This window comes from Neolamprologus brichardi, chromosome 8 (assembly GCF_056152115.1).
Source record: "Neolamprologus brichardi isolate AB-2024 chromosome 8, ASM5615211v1, whole genome shotgun sequence".
Classification (NCBI taxonomy): domain Eukaryota; kingdom Metazoa; phylum Chordata; class Actinopteri; order Cichliformes; family Cichlidae; genus Neolamprologus; species Neolamprologus brichardi.
Window position 1 is genome coordinate 23206741 of NC_142111.1, and position 24081 is coordinate 23230821.

Sequence of the window (24081 nt, forward strand, 5' to 3'; positions counted from 1 at the left end):
TCTTTGTAGCAGAGGTTAATCGAGATAACTATCCCCCCTCACCGTTACACCCCCATCAGCAGGTGAACAGCGAGACAGCTTGGCTCCGTGCTTTTGTTTTTATGCCAAATTCTGATCCGACCATCTCAATGTTGCAGCAGGAGTTGAGATATTTTTCTGTTTGATTTTGGTGAGCCTAAATGAACTGTAACCTGTTTCCTGTTGATGTTACCGTTGCCTTTCTATCAGTTTGAAGCAGTCTGCCATCAATAAGGCATTTTGAGCCAGAGAACTGCTGCTCAGTGCAGCTCTTTATGGTTTACGGTGAATGGTCTAAAGGGATGGTTGTGTGGGGAAAAACTTCAAGGAGATCACCGGTTTCTGAAATGCTCAGACCAGTCCATCATCACAGTCAATAATCCTTCATTCTGATGCTTGGTTTGAACTTCAGCAGGCTGTCTCCACAATATCTACATGCCCAAGTGCATCGAGCTGCTGCCATGTGATTGGTTGATTAGATATTTGCATTATCGAGCAGTCGGAACAGGTGTATGTAAGAAAATAAATAAATAAATAGCCAGTGATTGTTATTTAAAAGGATACAGGCTACATACTTTTTTCAATGGGAAAATATAATTAGTGACTTACAGTAATCACATTTAAAATATGAATATATAAAAAAATAACCACTGTTCATCTTTATATACTTTTTGTCAAAGCCACAGGGAGTCACTGGAGATGGTCCAGGTTCACACCCTCCGAACTAAACAATTCATTATTAATGGAGCAATCGTGGAAACAATCAGCATATTATCTTAATTTCTCTGAACCACAATTGGGGTGGCGAGCGTGGATATATGTGCAAAAATGTTTAGTCCTGAATCCCTTGATTTAAATGAATTTAAAGGCCCAGAAATTAATAGTCATGGAGGAAAGTGAAGAATTTCAGACAGAGGACAGGTTTGTTTATTTTCGCTACTTAAAAGTGTAACTGGACCTTAGGAAAAATTTAATTAAAAGCGGTTTTGATATTTATAATCAAAACAGGCTCTTTTTAATTTAGGTTATTTGCAGAAACACTGGTACCCATCAGTGACCAGTGTAGCATTACAGTATATACTTCAAATCAGGCTTAATAGACTTTTTTTCTCCTTTGCTTCACAATTCTGTTGTACATTCGCAATGATAGTTTTTTGTATTTTTGTTCTATAATTTTACATATGTAACAAAAAATATAGTGTTATTGTAATTAAAATGCAAATAGTCATAAATGCTCCTCTGTGAAACAGACGTGGACGTGGCAAACAATAGTATTTATTTACACCTGTTGATAATATTCAAAGGATAATTTGTCCTTAAAAGGCTGTGCTATTGTTATTATAATGATTAAATTGGTTTTGTGGCTCCATCAGATTTCTTTTGTTTAAAAATGTCTCACTGTTGTTCAAACTTTGGCAAATAATAGGGCAGTATTCTTTAAACCAAAGAAAACCACCTAATATTTACATAAAGCTTTTAATAGTAACATTGAATAATTTTAGTCCATTCAACAGGTTTCAGGTACATCAAATATAACATGTTATGCATAGCATCACTTACAATCATACAGATAATCATTTACACTTAGAGTGCATTAAAAATATCTGTGTATTAAAAATATCTGCGATTATATCTTATAAATAATCCAACATTTAAATCACCAAGAAAATGGCGAAATAGCGTTTACTTAGTGTAAACAAACCCCGACAGGGAAATTAAAATAGTTTTGCTGTCACGTTGATATAATTCTCTTTATTATAATGAATAATCCCGAACAAACCGATTCAACACGCACCATTTCTTCCAAGCACACCGCAGTAAATCAATTAAATTAACTCGTCTTTATATTAATCGCTCGCCAACGCCGGTAAATAAACTATCACAAATGTCAGCATTTCAAGTGGCGCGCTTGATGACTTCTCGCGAGATTTCGTGCGTTCTGTACTTTGTCAGCAGCGGTCCTCCACCATTTCGCTGCGTAAAGTCTCCTCCCCGCGACCGCTACATTCTGCGCCGAAACCCAGTCTCTCCCGGTCCGTAATTTAACTTCTTCCCACAGACCTAGGGGTACCTCGTTGGGTACCGGGAGACAGTTCGGATCACTGGCATTACGGATTGAGTGCGATTTTTCGCGGATGACGACTCCTTCAACGAGAATTTAGTAAAAGAAAATTGGTCGGAAATTTCAGGTAGGTGGGAACTTAAGATGGCGGCCTTGAGAGGGAGGGGGGCGAAGGAGGAAGTAAAGGGGGATTCAAGGGGGGTTTCAGACAACTGGAAGGCCACAATCAGACTGCGTTTCATTTGCTCACGCTGCTTTTGCGGCGTGCGATGAAATATGTACCTACCTACAACACTGACCTAAACCAAGATGACAAAACAGTAGACAGTGACATGGGATATCTTCGGATGTTAACTACTCTAAAAGAAAAAAGGAGTGATAAACCGTCACTTCCGTGCTGTCGTTTCTAAAGTGCGGTCCGTGGGGACGTAGTTAGCCCCCTTGAGTACCCCGTGTAATCGTTGCAAAATTTATATGGAACTTTCTAACACTGTTTTTTTAGACATTTTGTATATTTAAGTAAAAAGTAATCACTATCTATTTTTAAAACTGAATAATTTAAACCCATTTATTTTCGCAAAAGAGGATTTGACCCCACGCAATGACGTCACGAGTGATTGTCTCCCCCTCCCTCTGTAGTGCATGCAGAAGCGGCTTTTAATGCGACTTTTCGGATGTTTTGGGGGTATTTTTGGGTCCTCAGCGTACAGTAACGCATTAAAATGTATCGGCATAAACTGGCTTCTTTGAAGCCTGAGCATTACATAACTGCGGGTGGGATGAGGGGCGCCTGCGCGTCAAATGAACGCACCCTACTAACTAACTCTTCTAGCTGGCTAGTTAGCAGCAGGCTTCCCCCATTTAACTGTTATTGCTGGAGCTAACGTTAGCTAGTTAGCCAGCCTGCCAGCGAGCTAACCGGCAACGTTAGGCGTTAACCTTTGAATTGTGTGTTCTATGAAGCTTCTTGAGCTGCAGTTCTCATATGGGTACGGCTCATGTTCCAAGGTATCACCGCTGCCACATCACTAGTGAATAAACACAATTTCTTGGTCGTCTTTAACCCCCATGTGGCGACAGGTACTCACAATTTAAAAGGAAAAAAAAAAGGAAAAACAGTCACGAGAGCACGGATTGAATGACTGACCGGAGGCCCGCGCGCTTGGTCGCCGGCTTTTAGCGCGAGAGAGCGCGTGCTGCAGAAATCCTAACATCTTCCTGTGGGCGACTGCAGCAAATGCAACCAGGAGCTGGCTGGGGGTTTTTTGTTGTTTTTTTTATTACCGCTGCACACACACCACAGTCCTAGCAGGAGTTTGCTAGCCTAGCTGTCCGCTCCTTACGTGACATGTTACTCATCATCCCACACATTCATATATCTCTGTTTACCAACTGAAGCTTCTGCCACAGCTCATTTTTATAGCTGTTGGAGTTGTAAGACCAGTCAGTTTCAGCAGTAGAGTTACTAATAGTGAGTTTAAACTGCTTATTTGATTTTAAAAATAAAGTTACCACCCGATTTCTGTTCCTCACTTCCTCAGAATATGTGGAGGGGACCCTAATTTCAGCATCCTGGAAGTAGAAAGCACCGAAGATCTGTGTCTTACACGACAGACAGGTGAGAGGCTCCTGCTTTGCACACACACATCGCTTCAGAAGTGGCTGTAATATCATGTGTAGTAATTATTTGTGACTTGCTAGTGAAGTCAGCAGTGTTTAGACATTTAAATAGACTTCTCTATGTTATTATTTTGTTAGCAAAAACTTATTGTACTTAGTCCCCATGAAAAGAAACTCATCAAACAAAATATAGTGCACAGACTGTGGTTTTTATTTTGATATATTTAGTCTAAAAAGTAAACACATATGAGCTGTGCGGCTAGTGTTTTTGCATTAAAATTTACCTTGCTTCTTTTAGATGGAATCTAAGGTACTCTGTTATTTAGCTGGTATAAATGCTATTTACTCAGTGGAGCATCCAGAGATCCCCGTTTTTATTTGTTTATTTTGGTTTTTGGTTTCAGGTGTTTTATTTTCCCTTTCTTGTGTATGTATATTAATGACCTTTATAAAGATATACATACAATTGTGGAAATTTTTTTCCGGAGATTTTTGCAAATGTGCATTGCCATTATATTGTTGTTGTTATTATATTTAGACTTAAAAGAAAAAACATGGGGGATGAAAATGTCCTGTTTAAAGAGGGACATGTGGTTGCACTTTCATTTTTACCTGTTAAGTGAGTTATACCAGAAGTGTTCGTGTGCCACGTTTGGCCCATTAGCCCAGTTTGACTAGTAAAACCAGTGCTACTAAAGAACATTCACCTGGACAAGTTAACAGAAAGACATCCCTGGATTCAAAATGAGCCAGACACGATCTTGTTTTCATTTTTTCTTTTTTTTTTTGTCTCCTTACATCATGTGTTTGTTAAAATTGATAAATCATAGTGACAATATAAGATATCATTCTGCTTTACTTATCTCAAAAGTGGGGAAATCCCTTTATTGCTGCAAATACAAGCTATAAGCACATAAGATGAGTACAGTGCTATATAGTTCAATAAAATACATCACAGTAAAACACACATTAGTAAGTACAAGAACTGAAGTAAAATCAAAATTTAAGTGAGTATAAACTTAAATAAAACGATTAAAGCACACTTATATAGAGAGATGTATACTTGTGTGTGAAGCTAGTACCATCACACCACAAAAAATGAGGAGTTTTATCAAAAAATTTGAGTAATTTATGACTTCACTGCAACTCTCACTCTTTACAAAATATCCAGTAGCCAATTGGACCAGTTCATGCCCGACACCCCTGTTAACAGCCTGTGTCTCTCCCCTTGCAGGTGCAGTGTGTAGCCGGGGCAGCACAGAGGAAGGACGCTCTGGGGAGGAGGCGGCGCGGCAGCACGCCTCTCCGGCTGTGGATGTGCTGGGTGGCAACCCCCAGGCTGCACAGAATGTGGCTGGGGAGTCCCCTCGGCATGCCCCGCAGCCGGTCGCAGCTGCCCCGCACCCAGTCCCTCCGCTCACTGATCCGTCCACTGTGCCCCTGCTGGAGAGCAACACCCCAACATTCGCCAGCACGGAGAACGCCCCTCCGACCACCTTGCCTGAGACTCTACCAATCAGTGGTAACATCATCTCAGAAGAGAGCGCCGTCGGAGTTGCAAGATCTTTGCCAGCGTCCCTCACTGAGGACTGCAGTTCCTCTGCTGAGATGCAAAGGCTTCCAGCTTCCCTTTGTCCTCCTGTCCCCTCACAGATTGACAAAACAGTGCAAGAGCTGCAATACGGGTCACAAACTGATAAAGAGAAAAGCCACTCAAACAGTCAGACAAACCAGCTTCCTAGAGAAGGTGCTGGACTTGTGGTTATTACGGGAACAAAGGAAAAACGGTCCATCACCTTGGAATATAAACCAGAGACTGGAACAAATATGGAACTTGGTGGAAAAGAGCACACAGGTGGGAATATTCTCCCACAACAACCCAAATCTCAGATCTGTTTCACAGCCTCATCTCTCTCTGTCCAAGACGCTACGGAGGGTGGGGCTGTGGAGCAGTCCGACAGGACTCCACCTGTCCAAACAAATCAAAGCAGCCATATACCTCCGTCAGGTGCTGCAGAGCAAGCAGGGAGTCTCCAGGACTCGGCATCGCCTGCACTCCTTCTGTCCTCAGCCGAAAACAGAGAGATTAAACAAACTAACCTGTCAAAAACTCAACCCAAAACTATCAAGGGGATCTCCGCTAATGCTAGAGATGTGCAGAAAACGGCTTTTTCGGAGTCAGTTGAACACATTGAAACGCAGCCTCATTCAGCTGAAATACTCGAAGCTGCAAAGGCAAGAGAGCTGCTCCCTGGAATATACACTTCGACTGGAAAAGGAAGCTCGGCGTCCAGCTGCGGTCCCCTTGAAGGAGCGCAGGTGGAGAGTAGCACGAGCAAAGAGCAAGCTGACTCGTCAAGCCCCACAGTGCTGCAAGAGATTTCCTCAAAACCTTCCACCGGACCTGCTCTGTTTGACACAGGCCTAGTTGTCTCGCTTCAGGCAGGAGAGGTTATAAAAGCTGAAACATCTCACACTTCTGACCAAGTCGCCTCAACAGAGCTCATCGCGGAGATTGTGCATTCTGCCGACACTCAGGAAATTGTGGTTGTCGGGGAGGAGGCTCATATCACCGGGGCCTGGCCCACCATGCACCTGAATCAGAGTTACCTTCTGCAGCGAGAGGATGGCAGCGTCTGCGAAGCCGCCATCGTGAACGAGCTGACTTCGGAGATCTCCGCTGGGGAGCCGAAGCTGTACACAGGAAGCGTTCAGACGCAGATGGAGCTGGGCTCTCAACCGGTGGAAGTGTACGAGTTTTGCAGTCTGGTGGAGGAGGTTGCAGAGGAGACGGTCTGTGCCAGCAGTGCTGCACAGATGCCTCATTCTCCTGGATATGAGGTGAACTTATTCAACGCTTTACTAGAAAACTCTGAGGACCTCGAAGCATCTATCCACACAGTTGGTGAAAACAACACCATCATAATCTCCCAGCAGCCCTTGCGTTCAACAAGTGATATAAATCAGGCTTGCTCTAGCAGTAATTTATCCATACGAAACACAAGCATGGCCGGAGTTGAACAGCATTTGGTGTTAGATGCTAACCAAGCTGTTGAAGTGGCACACTCAAGTGCGGTTTGTTTAGTTGAAGTAGCAGCCGTTACTGCTGACTCATTCACTGTTGAACAGGCAGACACCAGCGCGCAAATCGGGACACAGGTCGGTGCTGACCAGACGGAGGTGAGCGGTGCTGCTGTGCTTCAGACTGTTGGCCCAAAACAGGAAGCAGAAGTAACAGTTGCTTCGTTATCTCTCTTATCCCCAGTGGTTACTATTACCAGTGGAAACTTGGGGATGCAGGCGCCTGTTGCTGTTACACTTTCTCATATAGGAAACCAACCCTCCCTAAATCAGACCCCAGGAGTCACTGTTGTAAGTGTCGCAAAGCCTGAGGTCTGTGTTTCTGCTTGTGACGGGACCAAAGAATCCCCCGCTGTCACCACAACGGCATCAGTGACTGTTCAGAATGTCGCCATGCCCTCAGTAAGCAAGCCAGTGGCTTTCCGTGCCGCTCCTGGGGCTATAAATCCAAAGCTGCTCCTTCTCAAACCGGGAGAAACTCCTCTCCTGAAACACCCACCCTCCTTTTCATTGTCTAAGCAACAGAATGCAGACGGCAAGCTGGCCAATGCCCACGGCTCCTGCTCCTGGTCTGGCACGGTGTCTGAGGAGTGCCTTCCCCAAACAGTCTCCGCTCTTAGCAGCTGCAGCGATCAGACGCAGCAGGCTGTCAATGAATTGTCAGTGGTGGCAGCAGCAGGAGCTTCTGTCAAGCTAGAAAGTGGTAATATTTCTCTTGAACCCGACCCGGCTACACCTGCCACCCCCTCAACGACTACTACAAGCAAACCTGAGGCCTTAACCGTTAGCAGAACTTTATCCCAAGATGTTTCCACAGCAGCCGCTACGCTGCACAGTTCGAACATGCTCACAGCTTCAGTCTCAGCATCCACCAGCCCCGGCGACTTCCCCAGCCAACCCGATTCCATCTACGGGGAGGAAGACGGCGAGGACATTGAGCATGACGACCCTGCGGGAGAAACTGAGGTCCAGGAGAGCAACTCGGGACAGGTTAGCAGCCCAGAGGAAGGCAGTGACGACGAACCCGACGGCGAAAAAAGCGAGATGACCACCCCCAGCTCGCCACACAAGGTATTTAATCCATTAAAAAATGGAAACCAAAGAAACCATAGCTTAGACATAGCATTAAGACTCATAGTCATGAGTTATTGCTTGAATGCCAAGGTATAAGAGGCGTCCACAAAACACGAGCACAACTGAAGCAAAACAGCTGATAAATGCTAAATCTGCATCCAGACATCTTGTCGCTGTGAATAAGATGAGATGAACTGTTTATTGGATCTTTTTTGTTCTTTTTATCTGAGTGAGGAGCTTAGGGGTTTCAGAGAGGTTTGCTTCCTAACTGGGTATGACAGAATATTTTTTTTAGTGATGTGCAACACTGTTACTGTTGCTGAAATCATTTTTCTGAGCTGTAATTCAGTCCTGAAGAGATGCGTTAATATTTTATCTTGGCTAAGAACAAAAAGCAGTTTTAGTTATCAAATGGTAATCAGATACGCTGGCATGCTTTTTTATTTTAATTTTAAAAGGACGTCACTCCGCATGTAGTCCATCTTTAATGCAACACGTGTGTGCGCGGTGTTCTTATATGCAGTGATTCATTTCTTTTAAGTTGGCCGCATGCTAAGCCATGTGTGTTTTCCAGCATGGACAGAGCAGGACAGACAGACAAGCACTGTTTCTTAAGGTAAGTGGTGGTTGTCAGACACCCAGACAGGCTCATTTTAACAGGGCATTCATGAGCATATCCCAGGCAGGAGAATTTTAACTCAAGCAGCCATTTCTTTGACTTCAGCTCTTTTATGATTGCATGAGAAGACGGCTGCCGCAGACTCGCTCGTGGCCAGTTTGACACGCTTCCTAAACACTTAAATGCTCTAATCCATTTCATGCATGATGCTTTTGTCTTAGTGAAGCTTAGGCTTTCACCTTAGTTTGTTTCGTTTTCTAAAAATTAAAAAAAAAAAAAAAAAAACCTCTTCATCCTTGTCCCCTTCACTCTCAGGTACGCCAGTGGATTGCAGACAGGGTCACTGGGAATTCTTCTCCTGGATCACCCTCAACCTTCTCCTACCCCGGATCCTCAACCACACCTGACTGGTCCACACCACGGCGGGAGAGGTCCTCGCCTCTCCGGGGTCCCCACGGAAAGTTTGTTTCACCTTCCTCTCTCGGTGCCTACAGTTCGTCGTCCTCGCCGCCAGACCAGGGCTCCTCTCAGCGGTCCCGCAGTGAGCGTCACACCGACATGGCAGAGCTGGCTAAACATGTGAGTGAGCATCATTCAGGATGTTCAGTATTTCTTCCACACGTCCGCGGGACAGTCGACCAGTCTGTCTCTCCGTCTGTGTTTTTAGCAGTCTTTCTGCTTGTCTAGATAGTTTTATCTAATTATATCTATTAGAGGTGGGAATCACCATACATCCCACGATACGATATTATTGCAATTTTTTAAAATATTTTGCAATATTCAGATTCTGTACATAAAGGTAAACTTTATCAATATTCATTTTATCTAATATCAAAGTCTCACACTCAGTCTTTCTCTCATTTCAGTTTTATTGTTGACAAACTGAACGGTTTGTATTACAGTCTAGTCCAACTTAACTGAACGCAACCATCTGGTACAATTATAGCTATTCTGAACTATGCAGTTTATTAAAATTATGCAGCCCCTTCAGCAACTGAAGAATTTGAAAGTTAATTAAAACAAAATATAATTTTACATTAAATAAAAAAGTTTTAAACTTAATTAAAATAAAACATGTCTTAAATTAAAATAAGTAAACTGTCATGTTTATTGCTGCCAAAAAAAAGTTAAACACATTTGGACAGTGAAGGAATGTCAGGATTCTTGCTCAGAAAAAGGATCAACATGCTCTGAAGTCAGAGCACAAAAACCTTTTTTGTAACAAAATATCGATTTCTGCTGTCCCTGTATCCATACATTATTAGCAAACAAAATATCACGATACTACACAGTATCGATTTTTTCCCCCACCCCTAATATCTATCCATCTATTATCAATCTCTCTGACGGCCTATTCCTTTGTCTGTCCTTCTGTTTATCTGTCTTTCATCTATCTTCAAATTTCCCAATTCAGTTTTTGTTTTTTTTCAAACCGGGCTCTGATATTTTTATATAAAATATTTCATCTTTGTAACCGTCCTGCATATGAAAGGGTTTTTTTTTTTGTTTATCATGCTTTACAGTTTTATATTTCTTCCACGTAATCCAAGTAAAATCTTAACTTTTATTTTGCTGTAGGTTGTTTCTTGTCCCTCAGTAAATGGTGCCAGGCAGAAATCTTATGAATTGTGTATGAATCACTGCTTCTCAGCCTCTCACTAAATCACTAATTGCACATCCGAAGATTATTTGCCTCATGTCCGATGCCTTTTAACAGGCTGCTCCAGGAGTCTGAAATGTAAATAATCAAAACAAATCACTTTGAATGGCACAACATGCATTTTTTTTTTAATCTTCTGGATTCTTAAAGGAGAGAAAATTGGACCTTTTTTACTAAAAAAGACATTTCAGTTTTGTCAATAGACACAGCTTTTGATCCATTTCCCTATTTAGCTGTCGGGCAGTTAAGTAGTTAATTGTTATTTTATGTCTGCTTTGAGTAATTTAAGAAAAGCTCAGGAGAAATGCAGCACTTTTTAAAAACTCCCCTGACATGCTTTTGACTTTGATGGTATACTTTTCATGATTATGCTGGAGCGCTCTGCTGTGAACAACCTTTAAAAACTGTTGTGTTTAAGTGTTAAATATAAAGAGCTCTGTCCTTTGTACTGTTTACTTGCGTTACCTTTTGGGAACATCACGGTTTTTAAGAAGAAACGTCTCAATCAGCTCCTCCTTTTTGTGAAGCAAGTGAAGCTCTGCTGATGAAGGTCACTATATGACAAACAGGACAAGGCAACAAAGTGTGTGGATTTAAAAGCAGGAGAAAAAAGATGGAACACCTTGCAGCCTTGTGACTGTGTGAGGTGTGTGGAACAGCTTCTCTGCTGCAGTTTGAGTGCTAGGGAGGGATGTTGTTATCGAAAATGTTGCACAGGTGCAGCTCTTTTAAAATTAAACAATTATTTTCTCCGATCAATGAGAGCCGTTCACCAGAGTGTCACACTATTTTGTTTTGGGGTTTTTTGTTACTGAGACAGATAATTAGGAAGTAATTAATCCAGAACCTTTATTTATTTTTTTTAAATGCCAACCCGGAGGCTGGCACCACCATGGTTCCCTCTACACACACCAAGTGGGATTTCTTTTCTGTTTTTGTTTCAAGGTTGTTTTGGTGTTATTGCATAAAACTTTGTTAAAAAAATGTTTTGGTCAATTTGTGAAGATAATCTTCACAAATTGATGCCATTAAGTGAAATCCTATAAGGTAAAAGTCATAAACAAACTGCCTTTTGTTCAGCTCTCTTTCCATATAATCTTTCTATTTCCCTTATAATGCCAAGATATGGCACTAGTATCTAAAAAGACCTGAAAATGGGGTTCTCAAAGCTTTGATAGACCCATTTCTACCAAGTGAGCCTACATCAAAAGTGGGGACCGCCTCTAAGAGTCGAAAGAACTAAGAAAAGGTTCCTCCGGTTTGAAAGCACCTTTGAAGATGCAGTGTAGCAGGAGATCAGTATTTGGCATTTCTGAATCAGCTAACCCCCACCTTACTGTTTCAGAGCCAGGACTTTACTGACTTTTTGTTCTTCACTTTGTGCTGCAGGAAGCTGACATCGAGCATCGAACACAGGCACTGAAGCGAGAGGGCTTCTGGTCAATGAAGCGACTCACCCGCCTGACGGAGCCACTGCGGCCAAAAGTTCACTGGGATTACCTGTGTGAGGAGATGCAGTGGCTCTCGGCTGACTTTGCTCAAGAGAGGCGGTGGAAGAGAGGCGTGGCCAGAAAGGTAGGACATGCAAATCATCACAGAGGTTTGCTTGAAGTTTCACACATTCATGATGCTAAGAACAGGGGTGAAAAGTGCGCTCCTGTATTTTTGATGGTGGATGTTGTATATGTTCTAAATGCGTTCTGTTGATTTGTTGTTAGGTGGTGCGGATGGTGATGCGGCACCATGAGGAGCTGAGGCAAAAGGAAGAAAAAGCAAAGCGGGACGAGCATGCTAAAATCAGACGAGTCGCCTCTTCTATCGCAAAGGAAGTCCGGGCTTTTTGGAGCAGCGTAGAGAAGGTACAGATGATTCCCTGAAACCAAGCAAACAGAACATTCTGCTTCTCTGTTCAGCTCTCGTGTTTGTTCGGGTTTATGACAGAAATAACATCCACTTTTCACATGAAGCGCAGTCCTGCTTCCAAAAACGTGGCAGTGTAATGTGTAATGTTCAAGGCTGTAGCTGAATAAAAACTGAAACGAGGTGGGGATCAGGAGGCTTTGGCGCACAGATTCTGAAACTGCAGGTTTCGTCACTCCTACCAAAATTTACTGAACCAGCAGCAAAAGACCAAAACTACACCTTTGAAAAACATCGTAATGAATAAATTCCCTCTTACTTTTGCTGTTTTGCTTCCACCATGATAAAATTGCACCTCCTGCACAGCTCTCTCTCAGTGTGCTTTGACACCAATTTACCATCAAACACCTCTATTTTTGGTATGTTTTGTTTGCCTGCTACACACCCAGCTACCGTTGTGTACAGTGCTGTCGGCTGCCCCCCTCCAAAAAAAATGGCCCCTGACAAGACAGCCTAATTTCTGTTTTTCAGTACTGAAGAAATTTAAACTTTCACACATTATACTAAATTGCAAAACGCTCATCTGTGTCTCCAATAAAACATTGGCACTACACATGACACGACACGACGCAACACAGTAACTTAACTTAGTAATAAAATGAAGAATAAGTGTAAATAATAAAAAAGAAAAACACTGGACAGTTTGGACACACATTTAAAAAAACAAAACAACAAAATTATTTAAATGAAACTGAAAGTGAACCTTTTCATACGAGCTAAACGCTCTGGAAGCTGTCTGAAACTGAAAATAAAACTTCAGAACAAACATATACGATAGAAAATGGCTCACAAAGTGATTAGTTTATATTGGGCTCTTCTTTTAACAACACTCTGGGAACCTTTGGAGGATATCGATTACCTCAGTAGGGGAAAACCAACGGGTTTTCTAATCTATGCTCGCTATCTCATGATTTTCTTTGGTTCAGAACAAGCTTAATATTTTCACTGGTGCGCTTGGGTCAGTTCAGCACCTGGATCCTTTTTCATGCTGAGCTATTGTTGTTGTAAAAATGCAGAATGTGGTTTGGTATTTTTTTGCTAAAATAAGCAAAGCTTTAATTTACAGGAGATGCATCTTTTTGTAAAGTAAGACGTAGTTTGCAAACACTTGGAATAAACTCTTGTGAATCTTCCATCTTTTTCTGGGATGTTCAACCTTGTTAGTTATGAACTGATCTAGTGTGTGTTTTCTTTAGTATTGCATTTTTTTTCCAGTGTTGTTTTTCTAATTTAAAGAAACACAAAACTTTAATGTGTGTTGCTGACATTATTTTAATGGTCTAATAGTTTGTTTGTTTTTTTTAAACAAACAAACAAACAAAAAGACCCCCACAGAGCTCATAATAGCCCTTTTTTAACATTTTGTTATTTTTGAACTAAATACAGTATGTAAATGTAAGTCATCAAGAATTTCGGCTGAATTTCACCCAGAGTAATCCGACTACACGGCTCTTCTTGATGTTAAAACATGCAGCTTGAAACCTTGAATTGAACTTTTATGTTGTAAACTCAATTAAAATATGAGACCCATTTGAGATTTTATGCCGTTTTACCCAGCATCGCAACTTTTCTGCTTATGTGGGGTTTTTCTGTTTGCTTTTTTGTTTACTTTTTTTTTAAAATTATGTGAAATTCCCAGCTGTTCTCACACGCTGTCTTATTTGTTGAACCTGAAGGTGGTACAGTACAAGCAGCAGTCCAGGCTAGAGGAGAAGCGGAAGAAGGCGTTGGACCTTCAGCTGGACTTCATTGTTGGCCAGACGGAGAAATACTCGGACCTCCTGAGCAAGTCCCTGGCACCCATCAGGCCTGCTGAGACCGTCGTGTCTCCACAGAAATCCCTGCCTAATCCTGTCGAGGAGGATGGTGAGAAGTTTTCCCTTTAAAGAAAACCTTCTTCTTATCGTTAGTGCTCACTGCCACCATGTCGCAGACAGCTTTCAGAGATGATTCACTGGTTCAGACTGGGACGTTGTCATAGCTACACACCAGTGAGCGAATCTTCTCAAGCGTTCAGAGGTAAACTGTTTCATGGGAACAAAAAGCGTTCTTCACCGTCAAGGTCGCTACATCTTTGTAAGATTAAACCGCATTTTCTGCGAGCCCTCTCTGACTGATGCACCTCGGCTTGGTTTAACATGATGAGAAGTCAAATATTTGTCACAGCAGTTACACATTTTTATTTTTTTGGGGGGGGGGGGTGAACCACATCCAGAGCGCTGTACCTAATGCTCTTTGGCAACCGTCAGACTTGAGACCCATCAAACCTGTCAGACTTGTCTGCCGCCAGTATTACCGTTGGCAGCTTATTCCTGAAGGACTGAGGTGAGCAGCTTAATCTGAAGCTGTGTTTCAGTCAGAGGAAGAACAGACGTAGCAGTGGTTCTGATCCCACCTTCATTTCATTACCAAATGCGTGTTTGTTGGTGCTAAAGTGCGAACACAGTCTGCTTAGCTGTGAAGAAGCTCACAGCACTGAGACCAAAACTTAAATTTTCCTTCTGCCTGTAGCTGAAGCCTTGCAGTAGCTCCAGCTGTGGCTTTTGTGTGTTAAAATCAAAATAGGAGACACAAACCAATAAGTCTTTAGTTAAGAAAGAAATTTACATCCGCCTATTCTAGAAACTAAAATAACATGTTATATTTCAAACAGTGTGTGCTTATCATACATACTTTTGCTGTTTCTTTTATCTGTGACAGATAATCTGAAAGACATCTAATGTATATAAAATGCTGTCAATCATTTTTATGTTTAAAAAAAAGTTAAAATGGCTGCATATTATTTTATTTTAACCATTTGACACGTTTATGCTTCTGTTCAAATTTAGTCTAAATCAAACTTCTGTTTTTTGGATTTATAATACTGAAAGTGTTTTCTGCAGACTTTTATTTAGATTAGTGAAACATCTGTTGTGATGTTTTGCATGACTAACAGGCTGAGAGTAGCAATATTTACTGCTGCAGAAGCTTCAAAGCAGAGGAAACTGTATAAGTGGGTATGATACACAAATAAAGCCACTGAAAACAAGTATTCCTGTATGAAATATATTCGCTTGAGGGTTTAAAAAAAGTAAAATCCTTGTTTCAGTGGCCAAAATGCTTGGACTGCATGGTTCCCATTCATCAACTATCCTCACAGACCATCTGTAAAATGCAAACAATCCATAAAAACTTCTTTTAAAAAGTATATTTAAGCGTATATGAGAGGAAATTCAGTCTTTTTCAGTGTGTATGTTTGAGATGGTGTTTTTTTTTTCTCTTTTTGACTTTGCAGTTTGTCTGACTGTGTTCTTCAGAATAAAGTCTTTTTCAATACCAAACCCTTTTGTTTTCATGCAGACAGAGACTTTGAACCTCCCTGTGAAGAGGAGGATGATGAAGAGACCATAGAGGTGGAGGAGCAGCAGGAGGGCAATGATGCTGAGAGCCACCGAAGGGAGATTGAACTGCTGAAGGAAGAGGGCATGCTGCCACTGGACCAGCTGCTCAGCAGCCTCAATCTGCCTCAGGTAGGTCCACAAGCCAGAGGGCAGTGATTGAATTTTTTTCTGAAAAGAACAAAAGTACTGCAACCATCCAGAAACAGACCAACTTCACAGATGTCCTCAGTTTAACTTGGTTATTTAAATTTGTGGTTTAAATATTTATATCTGAAAAGTTGAACAGCCTACAACTTGAGCTACTTTGTATTAGAGATGGACCGATCCGATATTGACCTAAATTACTGGATTGGATATCGGAGAGAAATAAAAAAATGTGATCCGATCCGAAGTATCACAAAATCACCTCAGAAAAAAACGCGCTACTTGGCGTAACCCAGCTCAGTGCATCGTAGCAGTATGTGTCACGTGATAGAGTGGCTGTTGTCTGCGAGACCTGTCGGTGGTCTGGTGGAGCATTTGGAGCCTCGCTACATGCTTCCAAACCGCGGCATTTCATCTCAGAGAAAACTATCCCAGAGAAGTAAAGCAAGTGTGTAAGTGCATCTCTGAATGTTTGCATAGTATTTCCACGTTAAACTTAACAACTGATATACTGAGCCACAGCTGGACTGGCCATTGGAGTTCCATATTGAGGCGAAAACGAAGCGATTTGTCCATTACTTCAGCTACAATGATGGGGGGGGAGGCACAAAGCTGGAGTTATTCTGTCTTTGCCGCACAGCTGCCTCTTCTTCTCTCATTCTCTCCCCCTCCCTCCCCTGTTGCTACTTCAATCATGAAACTGATCAATGATCAGCTGGTTGGCTTTTCTGTCGCAAGTCCCGTCTCTCTTGTTTGTTTATCGCCCACCATTTGGATATGTGGTGAGAGGGAAACATGAAAATGAATCCAGGAGATGTTCTTACTGAATCATCAGCTGAACAGTGATGGACAAACAGGATTACCTTTTATGTGAATGAGTCGAAGGGAAGTTACTGAGAACTGTAACTGTTTCTGAGAGACAAATAACACCAGGATCCTTTTCTACGTAGCTGACAGCTGGTAACTGTGCAGGGGCAGATCTAGCAAAGTTTTGCTAGGGGGCCAGGTAGGGCATTAACAGGGAGAGGGGGACACAAAGAAATACTTTTGTTTGTTATTTCATTTAAAATGACTAACTTTTAATAAACAATTATCTGAATCTTACAACCATAGTGGTCATCTGATTAAATGTATAGAAATCCATTATTGTATATAGTAACTATTAAGTCTAATATACCCCAGTAAGCTATAGTACTTTTTCCTTTGGGAAGGTACCATCTGTGCAGTCTGCAATTCTGTAGAAGAAAGATGTTGAATCTATATAATTATTGTAGAAAAATAATTGATTTCTGTGCATTTGTTTTTACACGTGCATTAAATTAAAGTTGATTAAGCATTGTGAGGTGGGGGGTGGTTCCCTAATATTTTTGCTGGGAGTTGGCAACCCTATTAGTTAGGTTGTTTAATATTTCTGCTAAGTGCTCTTTAAGATACCAGAATAGGGATGATGGTGCAGGTTTAAGTTTATTAGATTGATCAGTTTTGCTGAACTATAAAATATTTTGGGTGCAGTGTAGTTTTTGCATACAAGTATAACAGAATAGCTTTAGTGTTTTGTTTTTTAAAACTTGAGTATGAACTTATACAAAATGTAGCAAGATATTTATAAAAAACTGTTTTATTGATTACAAAATACACTATATCAGATTCATATCGGTATCGGCAGATATCCAAATGTATGATATCGGCATTGGACATAAAGTGGTATCGTGCCATCTCTACTTGTAAAAATGAGCTATTGGTAGTTCCGGTTTTTAATCTGTTAGTGGATATACAGACAACTACTAAACAACTAGACTGATTTGAAAAAGACAAACGTTTTAAGAAGTTTCCATGGTTTCCAAGCAAACTTGTGAGCAGCTAATGATGGACAGAGAATAATGATCTGCTATGATGATCTTCTCTTTATGTAAAAATGACACTGAATCTTAAACATACTCCAAGTTAATTTGATTCAGTGTTGGTACAAATTCAGGCAGTTTGGAAACTTTTCCTCCACAAACAGCTGAAATTATGGACCACGTAAAAAGTGAGGTGAGTCAAGGTATAGCACCTGAGTTTCTGCTGTTGTTTAACAACCTGCCACTTTTTTATTTTGAGCTGCATCTCATAGTTGGATCTAAAGAGTCATTAAATAAGGAAAAAAGGTAACAGTTAAGATTCAGTGTTTCTCACGTGGGTGATTAATGCAGGTGGAAAGCCTCCTCTGTCTTATTTTGAAAGTTCCTGTCCCGTTTTTCCGGACATCCTTAAACTCCACTGTCTTGGACTACAGCTGCCAGCAGTAGTCTTCCTCTTGCTCCGCTGAGTACCTGCAGCAGGTGGAGGACTACGGTTACCTGCTGCAGTCTGAGACTTTGGACTTGGAATATTTGCAGGAGAGCAGCTGATCATATTGGTCACTTACGTGTCACAAACTGCTTGGCCAGTTCAGTATTTTCAGAAAGGAAACGTGAATTAAATGATTGAATTCATTTAAGAAAGATTCGTAACAGTTGGTAAACACTGACATTATCACCCACATAAACAAGCTGCTGAGCTGTAGCTGTGCATTTGATTTAACAGTAATGTGTTGTATAATTATTCATCTTCATTTTCACTTCAAATTAATTCCAGATGCTGTCATCTCACTGAGGACTTATTGAGCTTTATTATTTCTTCTAATTATGGGATGATTATACCTGAGTAAACACGCTGACACCTCTGTTAAAACGAGGTTGGCTGATAATGTGCAAAAGCTGAAGAAAAGCACATGTTTTTAATACTGACCACAGATTTCATGTATCACTGAATCACGGTGTTACGCAGGACCAGGGCTCGGACGAAGAATGCTCTGATGAAACGTCTTCATCAGAGGCGGGGGAGGAAGAAGACGGGGAATTCACTGCCAACGAAGAAGATGGTGAGATTGCTCCCAATATAACCTCCATAAAAACAGAATGAGACCTTTTACTGGATTTTTTTTCTGCTCATTTTTTGTTTATCCAAGTTCATTTTTAATTGTCAAGGATTTTGGTTTTCTTCCTTTGTGTTCACAGCTGAGGATGAGGAGGACACGATAGCAGCTCAGGAGAAGGTGGAAGGAAATGTAGATCATGCAGAGGAACTTGATGATTTAGCCAAAGAGGGTGAGGGCTTTATTTTCTACTGGAAGTGGTGCTAATTTATTGCATTGACCTGAGATTTTATGAAGTGTTTGAAGAGCTTTCTGTCTTTTTAAAGAGGAAAGCAAGCTTGATGACACCTCTGCTTTGCTGCTCTCTTTCTGCCTTTTTTAAAATTCTGTACATATGAATGAAATTTCATTCATTACTAGCTGCTCCCTGGTCTAAAATAAGAGGCTGCAGGCCGGATCCTTGACGTGTCTCTGCTTCCCTTCCAGGCGATATGAGCATGGAGGAGTTGCTGGAGAAGTACAAAGGAGCGTATGCCTCAGACTTTGAGGTCCCGTCTGCTTCTGGCTCTAAAGCAAGCTCTGATTCGGAGGTGTCTGGGGATGAGGAGGTGGAGACTGAAGAAGATGAGAGTGATGTGGAAAGTAACACTTCTTCCTCAGGTATTAAACTGCTCATAAAGACCCAAAATAAGCTGTTTATCTCCCTCCACTCTGAGCGGAAGCTTTCAGAAAATGTTTTCCTTCTTACGTCTGTTTCAAGTTTGTTTTGCTGCTTTAATTTATTATTAATTCATTAATCATTTCAAATGTTCTCCTCTCAGATTCACCAGGCGACAGTGCTGAAGATGAGGAGAGCGAGAAGGATGAGGAAGAGAGTGAGGAGGAAGACGAAGAGGAGTGTGGAGATGAAGGGATGGAGGTTTTGCTGAAGGAGGGAGACAGCAGCCCGTCTTCCTCTGGCTCGCGGCCAAAGAAGGAGATCAGTCACATTGCTGCTACTGCGGAGAGCCTGCAGCCCAAAGGCTACACTTTAGCGACCACAAAGGTCAGTCTTTAAATATTAAAAATGTATATTTTAGTCATTTTATCAGATGGAGGAAAAGTGTAGATTAAACTCGTCTGCAGATCTGGGTCACAGTTGTTTCAACTTTCTCTACAACTTAAGGTCAAGACCCCCATTCCATTTCTGCTTCATGGCACATTACGAGAGTACCAGCACATCGGACTCGACTGGTTGGTCACCATGTATGAGAAAAAGCTAAACGGCATTTTGGCTGATGAGATGGGCCTCGGCAAGACGATCCAGACTATTGCTCTGCTGGCTCACCTCGCCTGTGAGAAAGGTAACAGACTGCGGCTTCTTATATGTACCGAGTTACAAAACTTTGGTTGTTGGAGTGTTATTTGTGATTAATACACTGTCCTGTTTCATTTGGTGTTATTAGGTAACTGGGGCCCTCACCTCATCATCGTCCCCACCAGCGTAATGTTAAACTGGGAGATGGAGCTGAAGCGCTGGTGTCCAGGGTTTAAAATCCTTACGTATTTTGGCAGTCAAAAGGAGAGAAAGTTAAAGAGACAGGTACTCAGTTTGCTGGTTCTGCAGGCGGCTCATTTTCCTTTGTTAGATGAGTGTGATGTGCTGCTTTGTCTGCTCTCATTTACTTTTAGTCTGTCCCTCCTGGCTTTACTGCTGTCATCTGTGATATACTGCAGATTGTTCTTGTCAGTCTTTAACTCCCTGCGTTACTTATCTGCTGAGTCGTCTCATTTATCAATTGTTTGTTTTTAGTTTCCCTGCTGCTTGACTTAATCATTTTGTTTCTCCTTACATGCTGCTGTCTTAATTTTGACTGTGGCTTATTTACAGTGATGTAGATTAGTGTGTATCCCAGGAAAACAGGCACTAATCCAGCTTATATATATTTAAAATATATATTTTAAAAAAAAAAAATTATATATATATATATATATATATATATATATATATATATATATATATATATATATAATATATATATAATTTTTTTTTAAGTTTGGCTATCTGGGGTTTCTGCTGATACAAGCACTGATCTGATACCAGTCTTAAATTAATAAGCTGGGTTTCTCTTTGTGAGAAAGAGATTCGGCAATCGCTCTTTTATGTGAAAGACAACATTGTGCTTGTCTCAGTCAGGTTTCAGAGCAGCCAAAGCATGAAAAACAACCTAGCGCAGGGGTAGGCAACTCCAAACCTCGAGTGCCAGTGTCCTGCAGGTTTTAGATCTCACCCTGTGTCAACAGACCTGAATCAAATGATTAGAAACTAATTACCAGGCCTCTGGAGAACTTCAAGACAAGTTGAGGAGGTCATTTAGCCATTTGAATCAGCTGTGTTGGATCAAGGACACATCTAAAACCTGCAGGACACCTGCCTTTGAGGCCTGGAGTTGCCTACCCCTGACCTAGCGCAATAAAGTAAATTTCTAAATCAACCAAAATCTAACTAGAATCCAATAAGGAGTTTAATGAGGAAATCCAACAGAAGATTCTGGGATTCCTAACTTTAAAAAACAAAATGTAATAAATTAAAATGTCAAATAATCTAAATTTACTGGAGTGGTTTTAATTAGTAAAATAATCCAGGGTGGGACCATTAGTAACATGGCCCTCCTAAAATCCAAAGACAGACATGCTAATTGTTGATTGTTGATTCTAAATTGGTCGTAGATGAGGATGTAAGCATAAATGTCCTGTCATAGACTGCTGACCTACTGCAGCAGGTTTAGGTCCCCAAGTTTGATAAGTGGTTAAGATGATGCGTGGGGGTATGGGATAAATAAACTAAAAATAAAAGACTGTTTACCTTATACACCTAATTTATTCGCATTCTTTAGTTCAGCTTCAACAGTTTGTCTTCATTTTTGATACAAGCCACAACACAAATGTTTCAGTGATTGTTTAAATTTCAGGAGTGCAGATACTGCAGCAGTTTGTCAATTAGTTTCTTGTTCACACTTCTTCCTTTTCCTTTTTAGCACTAAGACTGGGGTATTTATTTATATTTGCCTATATTTAGGGGTAGACTACAGCGAGGCACAAGTTGAAATGCTTACTGGTTACAGTGTTGATGCCAATACGTCACCCGTAACTGCAACACGAGAGACGTTACTGCATATTGTTGTCATTTAGAGTCTGTGCACCTCCTGCCAGAGCGACACAAAGATTGTATTAATCAAGTTTATGACAACTGGTTATGCTAACTTAAAATAAAGAACTAAAAGCTTCCCAACAAGTGTTAAACCTGACATCATACACTGGGGTCTTCTGGTATTTTCAGCTCCATAACTTTATACAGTTATGATTCCTGTCTCGCACTGACGCATTCCTAATTTCCAGCAATTGCTGACATGTTGGACAGATACTGTATACAGTGAAAAACTGAGTGCTGGAAAATAATAAGCCACTCTGTTACACTTTCTCTTCTTAGGGCTGGACAAAGCCGAATGCTTTCCACGTTTGCATCACTTCTTACAAGCTGGTGCTGCAGGATCACCAGGCCTTCAGGCGAAAGTCTTGGCGCTATCTGATCCTCGATGAGGCCCAGAACATCAAGAACTTCAAGTCCCAGCGCTGGCAGAGTCTGCTGAACTTCAACAGGTCAGTGGAGACTGTTTGTGTATATGGGCCCACATCAGAGAGTGAAACCAGAGGCTCAGTGGATGAGGCATGGCCTCTGGGTTTTACACTAAATTCCAAAGTTGTTTTTTGTTTAAAAAAAATAAAAAAATAAATTTATTTTTTGCATTTTAATGAAAAAAAAAAGATTTATAGATATATTTTGGGGGTATTTAGACTCATGGACAGCAAACATGAATATTTGTATGTACAACTTCTGATTCTTATTGAAGAAAATCATCCTCCTTTCTCTATAATGCTTTCAAAGACGTGGTGTCACTCAGTACCATTTGACTTTGAATGTATTTGAAATGCACTGAACTGTTAATCTACAGGCCACAGTTGTTTGTAAATATCTTCACATTTAAAAGTGTTTGTTCTTTTCAAAATGATTGTCATCATTTGGCTGGTGGCCGGGGCCAGCTGGTGGTAATTTCTCACTGTTGTGTGGCGCTCCAAAGAGCCTGGCGCTTGTGCACATGAATAGATGCACGCTCTGGGAACGCACACCTTTATACAGGCTGCAGCGATTCGCTCCGATGATACATCAAGATTACAACATCATCAGTATGAGGCTGTTTCACAGTACCGACTGAATAGAGAAATACTTGCACAGCATCTAAAAAATGATCAGTTAGAAGTTTGAGAGTGCCTCTCATGTTCAGCATCAAAATGTTGGTTTGTGAGCTTAAAAGCAAATAAAGATGTGCTGCAAGATGCACACTTCAGCGTGGATTGTGCACTAAAAGCTTTTTAAAAATAATCTATAATCTAAATTGATACTCGGCCTCAGTGAGATGAGCGTAGCCATGCCAACAGTGTAACCGTAAAAAACATTTCTACATGAACCTCAGGATTTCCCAGCAGGATGTGGTGTTATTTACTTCACCTGTCAGTGGCTTTAATGCTTATTTTAAATGGCATATTTGGGTTTTTAAAAGAGTTTTATGATTTAGACTATTCCAGCAGACAGAAACACGACTCCAAATAAATGGTTATGTTATTCTCGTTTGATGGATGTTATAAACTCTTTATGAGGTGATGATTGCATTCTCAGCTTGCTGCACCCATGTGGCTAAAAATGAGTTAAAGCATGTTTGATGTCTTTAGCAGCTGAAAACTCTTATTTTCCTCTCAGTATTCACCTGAAGCTTGAATGATACGACTTTTTTATTTACGTCTCTCCTCGTGTCTGTGCTGATCATAGCCACCGGCGACTGCTGCTGACAGGAACCCCTCTACAGAACAGCCTGATGGAGCTCTGGTCCCTCATGCATTTCCTCATGCCCCACGTCTTCCAGTCCCACCGCGAGTTCAAAGAGTGGTTCTCCAACCCGCTGACGGGAATGATCGAGGGCAGTCAGGAGTACAACGAAGGCCTGGTTAAGAGGCTTCACAAGGTGCTGAGGCCGTTCCTGCTCAGGAGGATCAAGGCTGACGTGGAGAAGCAGATGCCCAAGAAATACGAGCATGTGGTGCGCTGCCGCCTGTCCAAGAGACAGCGATTCCTCTACGATGACTTCATGGCGCAGGCGTCGTAAGTTACTGACTCAGCAGGAGGAATTCAAAGTTAATGTAAATTTAGTTTGTGTTTTGAAACGTAGTCACCAAAAGAAGGTGAGAAGTATGTAATTGAAACTGGGGAAAAAAAATGTAATTGAATTTGACTCTAAACCATCTGATTTACAGGACCAGGGAAACGCTGGCCAGTGGTCACTTCATGTCTGTGATTAACATCCTCATGCAGCTTCGCAAAGTGTGCAATCATCCCAACCTTTTTGACCCTCGACCCATCCAGTCTCCCTTCATCATGCAACCCATTATTTTCCACACAGCCTCTCTGGTGCATGACGCCCTGGAGGTATCTCCTTTGAAGGTAAGCCTGAAAATAAAAAGCTTTCATTTGTTCAGAAAGTTGAGCCTGATGGTGTGATTTTTAATCGATTCTAA

General features: G+C 41.3%; 1 protein-coding gene across 2 annotated transcripts in view; it reads left to right on the plus strand.

Moving 5' to 3' along the window:
- The first annotated feature begins 2185 nt into the window (after positions 1 to 2185).
- Positions 2186 to 24081, plus strand: part of srcap (Snf2-related CREBBP activator protein) — a 37730-nt gene continuing 15834 nt past the window's right edge. The window contains exons 1-18 of one of the 2 annotated variants that reach the window (XM_087844886.1): positions 2186 to 2207; positions 3622 to 3698; positions 4935 to 7852; positions 8430 to 8471; positions 8790 to 9053; positions 11524 to 11709; positions 11853 to 11993; positions 13731 to 13920; positions 15394 to 15563; positions 18387 to 18480; positions 18617 to 18706; positions 18961 to 19134; positions 19296 to 19519; positions 19640 to 19817; positions 19920 to 20056; positions 21944 to 22113; positions 23339 to 23668; positions 23821 to 24007. In XM_087844886.1, coding sequence (XP_087701012.1) covers positions 5309 to 7852; positions 8430 to 8471; positions 8790 to 9053; positions 11524 to 11709; positions 11853 to 11993; positions 13731 to 13920; positions 15394 to 15563; positions 18387 to 18480; positions 18617 to 18706; positions 18961 to 19134; positions 19296 to 19519; positions 19640 to 19817; positions 19920 to 20056; positions 21944 to 22113; positions 23339 to 23668; positions 23821 to 24007 — 5121 coding nt within the window. In that variant the 5' untranslated portion in view covers positions 2186 to 2207; positions 3622 to 3698; positions 4935 to 5308. Of the gene's footprint in view, positions 2208 to 3621; positions 3699 to 4934; positions 7853 to 8429; positions 8472 to 8789; positions 9054 to 11523; positions 11710 to 11852; positions 11994 to 13730; positions 13921 to 15393; positions 15564 to 18386; positions 18481 to 18616; positions 18707 to 18960; positions 19135 to 19295; positions 19520 to 19639; positions 19818 to 19919; positions 20057 to 21943; positions 22114 to 23338; positions 23669 to 23820; positions 24008 to 24081 lie in introns of those variants that run through there. The other variant, XM_087844884.1, reaches the window with a different exon arrangement.